We start from the raw sequence: 15,942 nt of genomic DNA, 5'->3' as shown, positions 1-15,942 counted from the left end.
AGTTCAATTAAGCTCCAATCAGTTCATTTCAGTTCAGCTCAGTTCAGTAAATGTGAAAAGACCCTTAGTATTAATCTCTCAAAGGAGATTTTTGTTTTTCCCAATTTTTTCTTTTACAAACATAACCCAAAAAAATAAAATAAAATGTGTATGTAATTACACTTTTTATTTTATTTTATTTATATATCTAAATTAATTAGTGTTTTAAGATTAATTATCTCATTTATACTTCGTATGCATTAAGTTTTCTAAGGGCCTGTTCACTTAGCTTAATTTCAGTTTAGTTTAACTCCTAATTTCCTTCTCTCATAAAATATTCATTTCAGCTCAGTTCAATTCAGTTCACTTCTAATCAGTTCACTTCAATAAATGTAAACAGACCCTAACTTAAACCTTATATTGGATGAGATCTTTTTTTAAAAGCATTTTTAAAGGTTAAGGCTACTAATTTTTTTCCCCCAACATAATATCATTACTATCAGTATAGGTTATACACAATGAAGCTAAAGGAGGTAGTGCACAAACTCTAATGTCTCCTCCCCCCTCTTTTTGTAGTGTCTTTCCGTCTTTGTCTTATTAGTTTTATTCAAAACGTTTTATAAGTGTTTTTTAATACATCCAAAAAAATAGTGTCATGTAGTTTGATTAATTCATTGAATAAAAACCAGTGTTATGTAGTTTCATATCCATTAATGGAGCAATTAAATTGTACGGTATGGAGTATTTATGTATTTTGATTTTATACATTCAATAAAAATCAGTGATGCTTTAGACTTTATTTTCATGTCGAATCAAGTTCTATTACACAATACACATCGTATCATTTTCTTAAATTAACTTCTTAAATACTATTTACAAAATTATAATTCAACGGCTTAAAAACTAATACAAATTTATCAACCACACAGGAAAGGATATTATAAAGTAAATAAATCAATTTCATGAAAATAAAAATCATCAAAATTATCAACACTATAAATTTACCGGCATACTAGAAAAGTGAATGCTCTTATCCATTTTCAGAAATAAGTTTATCATCAGTATACATTAAACCAATAAAATGCGTTCTCTTTCTATTTTATTTTTAAAGACGTTCTGTAATTAATTTACATTTTTTTTTAATAAAAAAATCAGTACTTAAAAATTACAACAAGTGAAAATAAAAGAATAGAAATTGGATTCCCTCAATATCTTAATTTACCCAGTTTCCGATTCCTCTAAATTTCCAAAAATTGCATGATTCCCATTTATACACCTCCTCCTATGTTATCAAATAATTGCAATTTCCACAAATCAATCTTATCTCAATCCTCAGGTTGGTTGTTGGTACTTCCATTAACAAATCTAGCAACAAGGTTTTTCCAAAACAAGCTAAAGTTTCAGTTTTTTTTACTCCTTTTGAGGTAAATATTAAACACATCAAGGTTAGATAAAATTTTAAAACTACAGTAACTTTTTTTTTTTTTTTTAGCTTTTTTACCTACTTCTTGGTTAAATATAGCAACCCAAAACTTTCCTTTTCATTACAGTACATAAATAGGGGTTTTGTATTTTGAACAACTTGTTCAATTTTTTTTTCAAATTAGTAAAAAATGGCATTTTTTCTAGAGAGAGAAAGTATGATGAAAATGGAAAGGTGGGTCTAGTGAGAGAAAATTATATAACCCCATTGATAGTTACTACCAAAAAAGGCAACTCATTCTCACAAATAAACCCATTATAAAGCTATTTTAAAGAATAAATCAATCACCACCACCTGCTTTCTCTGATTTATACCCAGAAAAATTAAAAATCTCAACACCAAAAAAAAAAAAAAAAAAAAAAAAAAAAAAAAAAACCAAAAAATGGGGTGGTGTCAAATTTCTCTTTTATAAATTATTTTTTTCATCTGGGTTTTTAGCTCAGCGTTAAGGTAGAGATCCATATTTTCTGGGTTTTAAAAATTTTTAGTAGAAAATAAAAATATATTTTGGTAAGTCAACTGTTGAGTTATATTTTTGGTTTTGGGTGTAAATTATGTTGTTCATAGAAAATTGATTGAATTTTATTTAATTTGTTATGGCCGGGTTCGATAGAGGAGAAGATGGTGAGGGGAAAGACACAGATGAAGAGGATTGAGAATGCGACGAGCAGACAAGTGACGTTTTCGAAGCGTCGAAATGGATTGTTGAAGAAAGCTTTTGAACTCTCAGTTCTTTGTGATGCTGAAGTTGCTCTCATTATTTTTTCTCCTAGAGGAAAGCTTTATGAATTTGCAAGTTGTAGGTATGTTTTTTATTTTTTTAAATCATATATTATGAATAATTTGCAAATTTATTTGTTAGTTTTATGTCATTATGAGAAATTACTAAGATGTTAGATTTGAGAATAGTATCGATTTTGATTAAGGATAATCAGATAAGGTTGCGTACATCTTGACTTTTTTAGAACCTGATAAAAAAAGAGGTGGATTTTGTATAGATCTTTCATAAATTGGGGGTCGTTTGTATGAATTTTGTTGATAAATTTTTGGAATTTCAAACATTTATTGTTAAATTTTGGGAAAACATTTTGTCAATATTAGGGTTACTATATATATACTATTTTCTAGTTACACTCCCTTTAGGGTTGAAGTGTTTTTTTAATTAATATTTTGCTTCATTATAAACTAACTGATGTGTTGTATCTCTTAATTTGCTGGGAAATTGCATTTAATCTTTTGTGTTTAGATTTTTAATTATCTGTCATTAATTCATAGAGAAATTATATGAAGAAAATCAGTCCAAGATCAAAAAGTGTAGTGGAGAATTATGACTTCTTAATTAATAATCAATGGTGGGATTATGTTAATTCTTTTTTCATTGTATCCAATAGATCATCAACATTTGTTTCTAATTATTGAATGTAAAATTAAGAATAAAGTTTAGTATAATCAATAATATTTAATGAGGCTGGTGCATTTACCATTTGATCCTCAATTTCATCTTCCTTCTATTTCTTCCATTTTTTCTCCTTAATTTACCTAAAAGTCAAATGTACTTGCACAATGGGTACAAAAGTAAAATTAATTCAAAAAAAGGAAAGTCAAACTGCTCTTAATGAGCTATAGGATCATTGTAGATTTTCTGTTTTTGGCTCATAATGATTTACTATATTGATGAGAATACATACTACACATTAATAGATAGCTCCATAAAAAGGTCAATTTTATTTTCTATATACGTAGGTAAGTTTTGTTTCCGTTAAAGGTCACATTTATTTTTAATTTACTTTCGTACTTCACCGCATTCAAATTTATGGACTCTATTACAATTAGTTTTCTTAAACAATATATCCACCACATAACTACAATTAAGCCTACATAGGCATATGCTATTGTATCACTTCTTTCTTATACACTCACCTTATCAAACTAGTACCCACATTGATACAAGCAGGACAATTTATGCCCAACATGTCAATCAAATGTGACAATTTATGGTCACTCGTATAGGTGACCGTTTGGTGCACTGTCAAATTATTGGTTGTTCTATGTTAACAAATTTTTTTTTTTTTGGACAGGACATGGTTAAATTACTTGATTGGAATTCTAGGTAGATGAAACTTGTAAATAATTGAACACTATTGATGAAACCAGAATCATTGTTAAACCTTTTTTTAGATGTGACGCGGGGTTTGCATTACTAAGTCAATCAGTGGTTGCTTGTTTGAGGCTTTGGCTATGGTTTTAGCTTGGTGAGATCTTCGTGTGGGGATCGATTGTGAAAGAAAATAGATGAAAAAACCAATATGTGGTGAAAGTAATATAACATTTTTAAGGTCATGTAGTCACTTGTATACAAGCACAAAGTATATACTAAAATTTACATACTATGATCCTATATTAAGTATAATACCTTTTACTTGTTCTTATTAAACTTTCAGTCTAATGAAAAGATTACACTTGATTTATTAGTTTCAATTAAATAAATTAATATAAGTACATAGTAAAAATTTCCTTGAGTCTCTTGATTTTTTGTACATACTCCTAGTATATTAATTCAAAGATATAAAAGTATATGCACTCCATGTGATATGATTAGAACAATAACCTATCTGAAAAAATGAAGAAGTTCATAAACTCTTGTTAATTAGCTTTATTAATGATGTAATTAATCACACAACCCGAGGTTAATTTGTACTCCATGAATATATATAATGTGAATATTTGATTCCAAATCATATAGAAGTAGTAAAAAAAGGATAAGGATAGGTCATTTCTGAACTGACAAAGTAAGGGTCCATACATTATTTTTGGTAGAAACAATGTTCATGTACTTCTTCCAGTCTCCTAAATGGAGGAAATTATTATTTTTTCTATAAAATAACAAAGATATTACTAATAATTTCTTAATATAAATATAGAAAAATATATAAATCGTACAAATTTTGAGTGTTATTCCTTGCTTTATAAAGGGGGGTAGTACAAAGTTGCTGCTATTAGTGTTTCCACGCTCCCAGACAAACCCACATTTGGTAAATACATTTTTCATTTTTTTGTAGAGTTGCCTTTTAAGGAGATCCAATGGCTATGTTAATTAATTAATTTGTTGAAATTTTATTTTACAAATATCAAATTTCTCAACCCGAAAAAGGAAATTTATTTAAAGGTAATGTATACACAAGTCTGTGGAAGTGAGTTTAAATAATAGATGTCTCCTTCATATGGGCTATAAATATGATCAATTTTACCTAAAACTTATCTCAACTTATTTGAAAGTATCAAATTCATTGCCAATAGTTATTTTGATGTTGAACAAGACCACATTGTTCATTTGTTCTTATATATGCCAAAACAAGAAATGGTAAGTTCTTGCTATTTCTCTACATTTTCCCTTCCTCAAATTCTTTCTCCATCAACACATATTATTACGATTACTGTTTTTACAAACATCATCCATCTTAGCCATCTAGATTATTGAATTGTCACGTTGTTAGTTCAACTTTTGATTTTGATGATTTTTTTTTTTTTTTTTTAAATTCTGAGATGAACATCATGTAGTATGAGAGTAGACACATTGACATGTTTAGCACAAGAGGCATTATGATTGGCCGAGTACGCGCTTAAGTTCAACTTTACATGATTTTGTTTGGAGATAGATTCAAGATCATAGTTGTACTGAAACAACTTTGTGGCTATGATTTAGAAAGACTTGGCTAGGCATGAAATGACACCACTTTCATCTTTACAACCAAGCTAGGAAAGTCATGCACGTTCATATGACGTGTCTTGCTCCTCCTTTACAATTCAGGACCCTACTTCTCATTTCACTCTATCTTAGAGCTTCGTCTGTCAACCACACTTAGCTTGCTGGCTACATACATAGCTGATTGATCATTTGATAATGTTTCATTATTTCACGTAATTTAGCTTAAGACTCAATCTTTTATTTGTTTGAACAATTGTTTAATTTTGCATTATATAACTAACTTACCTTGGTTTGTAATTTGTTCTAGTTTTAAGGTCTAGCGTGCAATTGATTTAGATCCATGCAATTGAATAACATAAGAGTTCAAAATTCATCCTTCAACTCGATCTTGTTTGATAAACCAAATGGTCATAAAAAAGAAAAAAAAAAGAAAAAAACCATGGCTCTTAGGCTTCTGCCATTCAATTTCAACGACCTTGCCACTTTAAAGAGTTGAAGTGGAAGCTAAAGATGGTGGTCTATGGTAATGATAGTCATCGTGCTAACTTTGTGTTGAAAGTTGTGGCCGGAAGAGAGAAAGAAACATGAAGAGGCTCCATTACTTTATAGTTTATACACATCCATCCATCCATCCAAGTTATCAATGTACATGAACAATACATGCACTCGAAGTGACTTGTTTACTTCGTTTACATGTTAGCTTAGTTCTTCTGGAAGAACCCTAGTAATTATATGTTGGTTAATGATGTTTTTTAAATTTGTTTATAGCTGGTAACTAACTTTAATGGATGAAAACCTTCTTAATTTAGTATGCAGGAAACAATTGGACGATATCAGAGGCACGCAAGAGAAGTCCAACCTGCCAAGGAAGCATCTGCTGAAGAAAATATGCAGGTTTATTAGCCTTTTCCGTCCTTAATCTTATAAAGTTTTTATACTACCTCTGATTCATATTATATGCAACTTTGGTGCATTATCTGTGACATAAAAAATTCCAAAATTGCATATAATATGAATCGGAGGTAGTATTTCTCATAATCAAATCAAAGAAAATAAAATCTCACAAGTTTATATTTTTCATACATTAGCAATATTTGAGTTTTGATCAACAATCTATATCAAATGACCCCTTAATTCGTCAGCCCTAGCTCATATTCAGGCTACATTATATTGTATGGTTAGCCAATACTCCAAATTAAATGTGAGATAAGGTTCACAGTATGTACTTATTTGATAGTTAAAACTCATTGTACAAGCAAAGTAGAATGCTGGTACTAAACTATATACAAGTATGAAGTATTAATTTTCCGTAAAATTGCAGAACTTAAAGGAAGAAACCGCGACTTTGGTGAAGAAGATAGAAGCAGTTGAAGCTTCAAAACGGTACACATATTGCATCTTACAAATAATTTGACAACTCGAACGAATAATTACTGTACTGCTGTAATATTATCAGGAGACTCTTGGGAGAGAATTTAGGGTCATGCAGTTTAGAAGAGTTGCAGCAGCTAGAGAGCCAGTTGGAAAAAAGCGTTAGCAAAATCAGAGCAAGAAAGGTTATTTTCTACGCCCTTTTTTTTTTAAAAAAAAAAAAACTCAAATTTTTTTCTGCTGTACAAAAATTAGTTTAATTTGTTACATATGCTGTGTTGTTACAGAATCAAGTTTTCAATGAACAAATAAAACAGTTGAGAGAAAAGGTACTTACTTTGTTTATTTTGTGATCTGTTCCATCTTTTCGAATTATTTATTGGAGCTAATTAACATTCAAAATGTGATATGAGATTTGTTTATGAAAAAGATTATATGTTAATAAATGATAATTTTCTGTAATGACAGGAGAAACATCTTGCTGCCGAAAATGCTAGTCTTACTCAGAAGGTGAGCTCTTTTTGGTACTCAATTATTGGGCCTATACGCAAATTAAACTTCCTTCTTGTCAAGTACTAGTGGTATGAGACTCGAACTTAGGATCTCAAAGTTTCGAGTGGGGGGATTGCTCCAGTAGCTCCACCTATTTATTTCTTCCTCTAATCTTTATATAAACTTGTACATAAAATGAAGGTGTTACATAATGATTTTATATAATACGGTAATAAAATTGACAGTATGAAACGCTGCCAAAGGAGTCAAGATCGCAGCCAATAATAGCAGAAGATGCATCACCATCTGAAGATACAATTAGTCAAATTTCGGACGTGGAAACTGATCTTTTTATTGGATTACCAGAGACCAGAATTAGGCGTCTTACTAATGCATAGTTCATTAAATTAGCTGGTTTTAACTTGATTATTATTATTACCAGCTGATTTATGAACATTATGCTTCAATTATCGTATAATATATAGTTTCAGATCGGATGAGCAATGAGCGATGATGTATGAGGTTAAGGTGTATGTACGATTTCATGCATGTGGCACTTGAATCATCTAAGGCTTTGTATCATCTAGGAGTTCTTTTTTACTCTCACTGAATTACTACGTCTCTATGCCCCTAAATTATTCAAGTATATATTTATAATAGTCTTATTTGATTCTCCTAATATGGAGCTTTCATTTTCCTCTTGCGTAATTAAATTTAATTGTAAAATTCGGACATTAACTTGTTAGTAGAATCTTTCAATAATATGTCATTTTTTTCTTTTTTTCTTTTTCAAAAATTTACATTGATAATTCAAAAATCTCCAATAAAAGTGAATGACGAGTTTTAAAGGAGAATACAATGCAAGCAACTATTATCAATTTTTTTAGTTGATTATTCTTTCTTTCTTGTTTGTATCTTTGAGTTATTATTAGTTACACTTCATCTTTCATTTGTAACAAGTGTTTACATTAATTTACCTCCTTACCCTATACAAAGTACTAACATGCATATATTCAATAATGAAAAAAATGTTTATTTAATCATTTTAATGTCTCCCATTTGCACCCATGAATATGTACTCTCTCTCCTTCAGCCTGAATAAGCACGCAAACAAATAACAATAATTAAGTCAAGAAGATGGAAACTGGGTTTGTTATATATGAAGCATTTAACTATATTATTTAAGCTAGCTACCTTCACCAAATTAAAACACATTCAAGTTAATTGGGTCATGATACATACATATAATTTACGTTTTGATGATAGACAGTTTTATATTACTAGTATTTTGCAGATGTCTCAGTAGAACAAATCGAATACTTCATGATGAGGTAACGTTTTATCAGTGTTTTTCAATAAGAATTTATATAAACAATATTAGTGGTAAATTGAACTTGAGTTGATGATTAATTTTTGCAAGTTAACTTAGTTTAGACAAGATATTTAAATAAGTTATGATAAGTTCATATTAATTTAGAGAAAATAATGTTTTTCTCTAGACAATTTCATACACAATTAAATTTAGATAAGTTTATAAGTCTAAATAAGATAAGTCAAATATAACTAAGTTAACTTATCATTTCAACTTAGGGCCTGTTCACATTTACTTAATTTCAGTTCAGTTCAGTTCAGCTCCAATCAGTTCAGTTCAGTTCAGTTCAGTTTCAATCAGTTCAGTTCAGTTCAGTTCAGTTCAGCTCTTAATTTCCCTCTCACATAAAATATTCATTTCAGCTCAATTCAGTTCAGTTCAGTTCAGTTCAGTTCAGTTCAGTTCCAATCAGTTCAGTTCAGTTCAGTTCAGCTCCAATCAATTCAGTTCAGTTCAATTCAGCTCAATTCAGTAAATATGAACAGGCCCTTAATAGCCTTTATCTTAAAGTTTGATGTCACATGAATGGGCCTAATGGTAACATTTGGTTCATGATCCGACTTAGCTTCATGTTATCATGTTGAATGATTATATGGATTTAGGTTGATCAATACTTGATTGAGAACTATAGTGTTAGATCGACCTAACAAGATTATACTATGTTTTTTTTTTTTCATTTCAAAATGCAATAAGCTTTATAAAATGTTGTATAACCTAATAAGTATAATAATCATTTGTAGCCAAATCTGAACTTAAAATCCAATGATTGAATGTACTTATTAAGTTATCCCAAAAAAATAAATCAACCTAACTCTAAATAGGTTAACCCTTAACGCATAGCTCATATTGGTTTAGCAAACATATAGGATGAAAAATATACCACTACATGCATAATACTATGTAAGTGTCAGGTGGTAAATATTTTTAGAAAAAATATTCAACCTATAGGATGGTAAAAAGTACCACTGCACACATAATAGTACATAAAACTACTATTTAGCTAACTTATACTTTAGTGGTACATCATGCATGCATAATGGTACATTATAATGTACTATTGTAGAGTTAGGTTTTTTCCAAAAACTTACCAAATTTACATTTTTACCCTCTTATATGTTTTGTAAATGTATAGGAGCTATGCGTGAGATGCACTCTGTAGATTCCCTAAATATACCCGAGTGCATATAAATTTCACTTCGCACTCTCTAGATTCCCTACATTGTTAAACGGAAAAGATGCATATACCCTTGTTATACCAAACTAAACCTCTCACCGTTATTGATTAAAACGCCCTCACAGGATTGGTGCAATTTTGGCCCCAATTTCTCTTTTCTCTGCACTAAATTTCCTGTCTTCTTCCCAAACTCAACACAATCTGTCAATCTATCTTCTTTTTGAATATCCAAAAATTCCAATTATTTTCTTTCTATTTCTAAAGGCGATTTTAACGAGAATTCCTCACTCTAATAAGTAAGAAAAAATGTGGGAATTAAAGTGCATAACCCCAACTTCAACTCCCACTACTTTCACTTTCTCTCAACCCCAAACACGCCACTCTCTCACTCCTCAACCCCGCCGTTTTCCTTCTCTTTCTGTTAATTGTCGTGCTACTATTGATCAGAAACCCCTCATGTCTGATGACAGAATGCTTGTAATTTCTAATCTTATTCAATGTTTCTGTAAATTTTCTTATTGGGTTATTGGAAAAGTCCATAATTTGATTTGGGTTTTTGTTTATTTGTTCAATTTTCTCTGTTTTGATTGATGGTTTGTTGTGGGAATTCCTTAATTTTATCTGGGTTTTGTTAGAGTGTTCAATTTTCTGTGTTTTGATTCTGGGAATTCTTTGAATCAATATGGGTTTTTGTTAGAATGTTCAAATTTTGTTTGATTTGATTGAAATTTTGGTTCTTTTGTTGCAGGTTTTTGTACCGCCGCATCCGTTGATTAAACATTGGGTTTCTGTTCTTAGGAATGAGCAGACTCCATGCGCAGTTTTCAGTATGTTGATTTTCTTTAATCTATCTTTATTGTAACTTGATTGACAATGCATGCAAAATTTAGTTTTGTAGTATGTAAATTGAGCTCATAAGTGTGATCTCTATAATTTATATTAATAATGCATGCAAAATTTGGTTTTATGGTATGTAAATTGAACTCATAAAGTCATAAGTGTGATTACTATGACTTACATTGATAATGCATGCTAAATTTAGATCTATGGTATATTGAGCTCATAAGTGTGATTACTATAGCTTAGATTGTCCATGCATGCAAAATTAATTTTGTGGTAGCTAAATTGAGCTCATAGGTGTGATTCCAGTTATGCTGTCAGTGCTGCATGTTGACTCTAAGGCTATGTCTATCTTACTCAAACTCGGGTACTTGTGGTGTTGGACATGGATATTTGCCCAAGTGTCCAATCTCGGTATTTTGTGATGCAAAGATTTATCTTTTGGTGTAAAATTGAGAGTTAAGTGTCCATACCCATGTTTGAGTGTTATCTATTAAGGACTCTACATAGATACTTGAGATGACATTTTGAGTAACTTAGCTCTTAGAATTCAAATGGATTGTTATTGTAATTTGAGCTGACAATGCATGCACATTTTTATTATGTTGATTTTCTTCTTTAGTATCAAAATTGGGTTTCGAGGTGAAGTGTTCTCATGCCCAATATTTTGGAATGTTTCCCACACTATACAACCAATGGAAAATGGGAAATTTATTTTCTTGAAAAATGTTTTCCATCAAAAGAAATGGAGCCATAGAGTTTATTTATAGGTGCTGCAACCGAAATTACCTTGAAGATGATGTCTATTTTTGAAACTTTAGCCTTTAGGAAATTGTGATTTTATATATCATAAAGAGAATTGAATCTTCCAAAGGGGAGGAGGGAAAGGTTTTGTTGATATTTGATAGTATCTATGAATCCAGTGAAACTAAGACAATATGTCTGGGGCTGACCTGTTGATAGACTGATAGTATTGTTTAGAGATAACTGTTTACTGTCTTCTTAGGTAGTCATAAAGGGGGTTACTAAAGCAATGTTTTATATTGGGTGCATTCGGTTAAATTTCTATGCCGTTCAGGACAGGATGGGGTGTTAGGTCAATATGAAAATTGAAGAACCCAAGAACCAGCAGGAGGACTTAGAGGAGGAGTGATATAGAAAGGTGGAAGGGTGCCCATCTAGTATCTGTTACTGAAAGACCATGTGTATAACAGTACATTTGGCTAAAATTTTGCATTGTATACTGTGGTAATGGAATTGTGGGAAATAATAGTTCGATTGGAAAATGGAAAAAGCTTAATAGTGCTAGTTAATTATACTTGTATCGGTTTGCTTTTGTTGAAAAGTTGGGTGTTGGAATTTATTTGTAAATGCAAAATCTGTGTTGGCATTCTAGATCTTCTTGAATTTTCAATTATAATATAGCCAATTCAACATACTAAAGATCGTCTAGTTAAGCAAGAACTGCACTGCTATACACTTAGGAATAATGTGTAAAACAATATTGCTTTCAATGAACAATAATTTTCTCCTTCCAACTCCAAAAAGTAGTTCTGTTTGAAAGTTGGAATTATGTTAGTTGCAGTTTCTCATATATACTATATATTTCCTCTTCGTAGAGAATGCAATGGGTGAGTTGGGGAGGCTACTAATGTATGAAGCTTCAAGGGATTGGTTGGTGAGTTTATTCCTCTGTGTGATATCTGCATGTCACATATTCTTCTCACATTAATTTTTGTACCCTGATGGTCTTATTATTAGCCTATTATTGCTGGGGAAATTCAAACACCTATCGCTGTTGCCAAAGTTGAATTTATTGATCCAAGGGAGCCTGTGGCGGTGAGTATGTATTGTGTTTTTGTTTTCTTCATTGTATAACGAACACTATGTATGTGTAGGAGATGCTGTCTCTCTACTGGTAACGACAATGTTGCTTAATCATGTACTTTACATTCAATGCTTTTGTATGAGAACGACTGGTTTAGATTTCTTGAAGCTCATATTTGGAATTGTATTAGTGTACAGATGTAGATCGGATATTTATGTATTTTGGAATTGCCGCAATTGTTGCTAGAGATCTAAATTCAAGAAAACATACAAGAAACTATTCACTTTCTCCAATATCGACTTGAGATTGTTGCACTTTTGCTCTTTCTTGGTTATTACTATATTTTGGAACTATATGATGACTACTCTTTAGTCTTTACTGCAAGTATCGAGTTTCGGCTCTTTAGTATTTCTTCTTGTAAGGGGAGTCATATATATGTAACCTTGTGGTGGCGTTGTAGAGAGTTTCCTTCCAGATATAAATTGGTGATATTATATGATTGGATGACACATGCATCATTAACTTGCTATCCCACTTTTATTCCTGCTGCTTTTCTAGTGTCGGTAACTTTGTACATTTATTTATGGATCTTTATTTTTTGATAGCTAAATAAATATTTTTATCTATTGAGTTAACTAACAGTTTGGAAGGTTTTACTTTTGGCGCTTCTCTTCATTTTGGTACCAAACTGAACAATTTCGGCTAATCTCTTCAGCATTTTATTCTGTATTGGACACAGTGAATTGTATGAGTGAGTGTTTACTATAGATGCATAGCAGTTGCTTTCCAATGTCATCATGTGTCAATGTCAATTATCTATAATACTGGGATGGATGTTTCAGTAATCAATATATATCCTTGCACAACATTGTTACGCTTGTTGTGGGTTAAAATTCTTGACAAGCAAAATGACCTAAAGCATCTCAAAGAGTTAGTGATCTGAGATTCTGAGCCTCATCACCTTTCTCCGAACGATAGCTTCCTTCCTAAATGCTTTCATTTTTATCTTGCAGGTTATTCCTATTTTAAGAGCTGGTCTTGCACTTGCAGAGCATGCAGCCACTATTCTACCCTCAATGGCAACCTATCATGTAGGTATGTTAAGTTTATATGATTGTTGTAAAAAAAAAAAAAGTTTATATGATTATATCCACTTGAGTTTAAGGAAAATAGGTGCAGTGATTAGGTTCAAGCAGTAGTTATTTACCGAGGTTCCTTACTACTCTCTTATATAACTTGTTCTGCGTTGTATATGTTTTTCAAAATATTAATGCTCATTTCATGTCTCATGTTAAGGGGTCAGCAGAGACGAGGAGACACTTCAGCCAACTGTCTATTTGAACAAGTATGATTCTTATCTAAGGATGAGCATGCTGCCTTCTAGTTTTATCCAGAAGACATTTTATGCAGAAGGAGAAAGCAGATGGCTATTGGTTTCTGCTGCATTCATTAGGATCTAGTTATCTAATGTTGAGGCCTAATTCACTATAAATAAACCCCCCCCCCCCCCACCCCCCCCAAAAAAAAAAAAAAAATCCCTTAAAATAAGTGAAGTAGAGATTGAAGTGGGTTAAAGAGAGAAAAAAACCTACCTTTTAAATACTTTTGTTGAGTGTTTGTTGGTTAACATGTGCCTTTTGTTCTGCTGCTTTATACATGTAATTGACTTTTGTTGCATATGAGAGTAATTTCTTGAATGGTGTTATGTAGGTGTAGCTTTATTGATTTATGGTCTTTTGTACTCTTAGTTTAATTTATAGCCAAGTATATAATTTAAGCCTGAACATCTTGTCTTCCAGGTTGCCGGAAAAGTTCCCTGAAGGAGCTCGAATACTTGTTGTGGACCCAATGTTGGCAACAGGTAATGATTTTTTATATATTGCTTTGATGCCTTGAGGCTTCAAGGACACTTTCTTTTGCAATGTGCATTAGTATATTTGTTGTTGCTGATTATTTCATTGTTTTGCTTAAAATTGTGCTGCTACAACATGTCCATTCTTTCAGTCCCGCTCTTTTTCTGCCCATCAACCCATTAATGTGATATATATTTTCCAAGGCCTTGAATCTTCAAAACGTCATACATGTTAATATCTATTGGTTCAATGCTTCTCTAGCAGTGATGCTTTGAGAGAGATGTGAGAACGAAGCCTTTTAGCATGTGTTCCAATAGATATTAACATGCTAAAAGGCTTCATTCTCACATCTCTCTCAAAAATATAAACATCTTGAATCTTCAAAAAATATAAACATGTAATTACATGTTTATATTTTTTTGCTAATTTTTCCTCTTCCTGTTGATAAACCTCCCTCAATTCTCCCCTAATTTAGGATGGTGATTATCAATTGACTTGTGTTTCAGTGAAGAGCTTTTGTCAGGACTCAGCTGCCATTCAGATTTAGTTTTCAGTAATAAATCTACTTGCGCATTATGCTCGTGTTCTTTTAGCAGTATCCGTCCTCTGCACATACAAATTAAAACTGCATCATCTTTGCATTTTCTTTTTTTCCTCCTTTTGCCAGGACATACAAATCTCTCTTTTTCCATACATTAACTCTTATGGAGTACGAGTTTATAATGGTGCTCATTTGAAATTTCAGGTGGAACAATAGTTAAAGCAATCGACCTGTTAAAAGAACGTGGAGTTGGAAACAAACAAATTAAAGTGGTAAGTTGCTTCAGTTCTCTGAAATTGAGGAATTTGACCCATCAAAATTTTTCCTTATTTGCAATGAATGCAAATTTGTGGTTTTCTTATTTTTAAAAGTGCTTAGCTTATGTGAACTAAAATTTCCACAGATTTCAGCAGTTGCTGCTCCTCCAGCACTCACAAAGCTCAGCGAAAAGTTTCCAGGGTATGAAAGTTTTCTTCCTAGTAGTCTATACTCCAAATGACTAAATGAGTAATGTGTGCGGTTGATCTATGAACTTAACTTTGTTCTCTTAAATTTTAGGATTCATGTATACACTGGAATCATTGATGAAGTAGTTAATGAAAAGGGGTAGGCACTAATTTCTTGCTCTCGCATAATGATTCGTCTTTACATGGAACCATTATCATAAGGCTTACTAATTCATTTGCACTACAGGTTCATTATTCCTGGCCTTGGTGATGCTGGAGATCGTAGCTTTGGCACATGAGGCGACTGGAGTTAAATTTTCATGCATCATATTAAAAGTTTTGACATCTTGGGTTCATGTGATGCCCAGATTTGACTGAATGTTATTGAAGGTGGTACATGCTAGATCAACGGCTTTTGTTTGTTAATTTTTTTTTTTCGCGAACCACATGATAATTATGTCTTTATATGAACTATTGAGCCTTTTTATTAGACTAATCATTTTCAATTGCAAAACTCTCATTAATGTACTCCGTACCTTTTTTATGTTTAATCGACTTTTATTGCTCTTCCTATTTGCAACAATTATCATGATTTTAGGTGTATAAATAACAAGTTAGAGTGTTAGACAATATGCTATCGATAATATGGATCAAATCTGATGTGTAAATTGTTTTCATAGCGAACTCACTATTGTAACAAATACATAATCCAAAATAACTAATCACACATTAATCAACTAAAAGTCATGGTAGTACATTAGTACTCCAAAACACCACTATTCCCACAAGGAACATCAATCTATATTCTATATACTTCCTGCAAAGAAAGAAATCATAGTACGTAACACAACTTGATA

At 31.5% G+C, this 15,942-nt stretch overlaps 2 protein-coding genes across 3 annotated transcripts; both read left to right on the top strand.

Moving 5' to 3' along the window:
- The first annotated feature begins 1,652 nt into the window (after window positions 1-1,652).
- On the top strand, window positions 1,653-7,727 carry LOC145586756 (MADS-box protein SOC1-like). Of its 2 annotated transcripts, none has more exons than XM_081643664.1 (8): window positions 1,653-1,912; window positions 2,076-2,265; window positions 5,978-6,062; window positions 6,490-6,551; window positions 6,625-6,724; window positions 6,827-6,868; window positions 7,008-7,049; window positions 7,277-7,727. In XM_081643664.1, the coding sequence occupies exons 2-8, from the start codon at window positions 2,084-2,086 to the stop codon at window positions 7,427-7,429; spliced, it is 666 nt and encodes a 221-aa protein (XP_081499790.1). In that variant the 5' UTR covers window positions 1,653-1,912; window positions 2,076-2,083; the 3' UTR covers window positions 7,430-7,727. The 2 variants fall into 2 exon arrangements, with proteins under 2 accessions (XP_081499790.1, XP_081499789.1); XM_081643663.1 differs by having other exon boundaries at window positions 1,660-1,972.
- A 2,041-nt stretch (window positions 7,728-9,768) lies between these two features.
- LOC145585670 (uracil phosphoribosyltransferase-like) lies at window positions 9,769-15,651 on the top strand. Its single transcript, XM_081642377.1, has 11 exons — window positions 9,769-10,054; window positions 10,326-10,404; window positions 12,037-12,095; window positions 12,179-12,256; window positions 13,259-13,340; window positions 13,542-13,590; window positions 14,045-14,106; window positions 14,844-14,911; window positions 15,043-15,098; window positions 15,198-15,245; window positions 15,333-15,651. Exons 1-11 carry the CDS (start codon window positions 9,884-9,886, stop codon window positions 15,382-15,384), a joined length of 804 nt encoding a protein of 267 aa, XP_081498503.1. The 5' UTR covers window positions 9,769-9,883; the 3' UTR covers window positions 15,385-15,651.
- Window positions 15,652-15,942: the final 291 nt, after the last annotated feature.

This window comes from Chenopodium album, chromosome 16 (assembly GCF_948465745.1).
Source record: "Chenopodium album chromosome 16, dcCheAlbu1.1, whole genome shotgun sequence".
Taxonomy (NCBI): Eukaryota; Viridiplantae; Streptophyta; class Magnoliopsida; order Caryophyllales; family Amaranthaceae; genus Chenopodium; species Chenopodium album.
The sequence above is the reverse complement of the archived record's forward strand: the minus strand, read 5'-3'. Positions and strand labels throughout refer to the sequence as shown.

What these genes read in the sequence shown, in the direction of transcription:
- LOC145585670 (XM_081642377.1), top strand. Translation starts at nt 9,884, where the DNA reads ATGTGGGAATTAAAGTGCATAACCCCAACTTCAACTCCCACTACTTTC. An exon ending in ATCCAAGGGAGCCTGTGGCG is followed by an intron (nt 12,257 to 13,258) that starts GTGAGTATGTAT and finishes TTTATCTTGCAG; the next exon opens with GTTATTCCTATTTTAAGAGC. An exon ending in CTCAGCGAAAAGTTTCCAGG is followed by an intron (nt 15,099 to 15,197) that starts GTATGAAAGTTT and finishes CTTAAATTTTAG; the next exon opens with GATTCATGTATACACTGGAA.
- LOC145586756 (XM_081643664.1), top strand. Translation starts at nt 2,084, where the DNA reads ATGGTGAGGGGAAAGACACAGATGAAGAGGATTGAGAATGCGACGAGC. An exon ending in GCAGTTGAAGCTTCAAAACG is followed by an intron (nt 6,552 to 6,624) that starts GTACACATATTG and finishes TAATATTATCAG; the next exon opens with GAGACTCTTGGGAGAGAATT. An exon ending in ATGCTAGTCTTACTCAGAAG is followed by an intron (nt 7,050 to 7,276) that starts GTGAGCTCTTTT and finishes TAAAATTGACAG; the next exon opens with TATGAAACGCTGCCAAAGGA.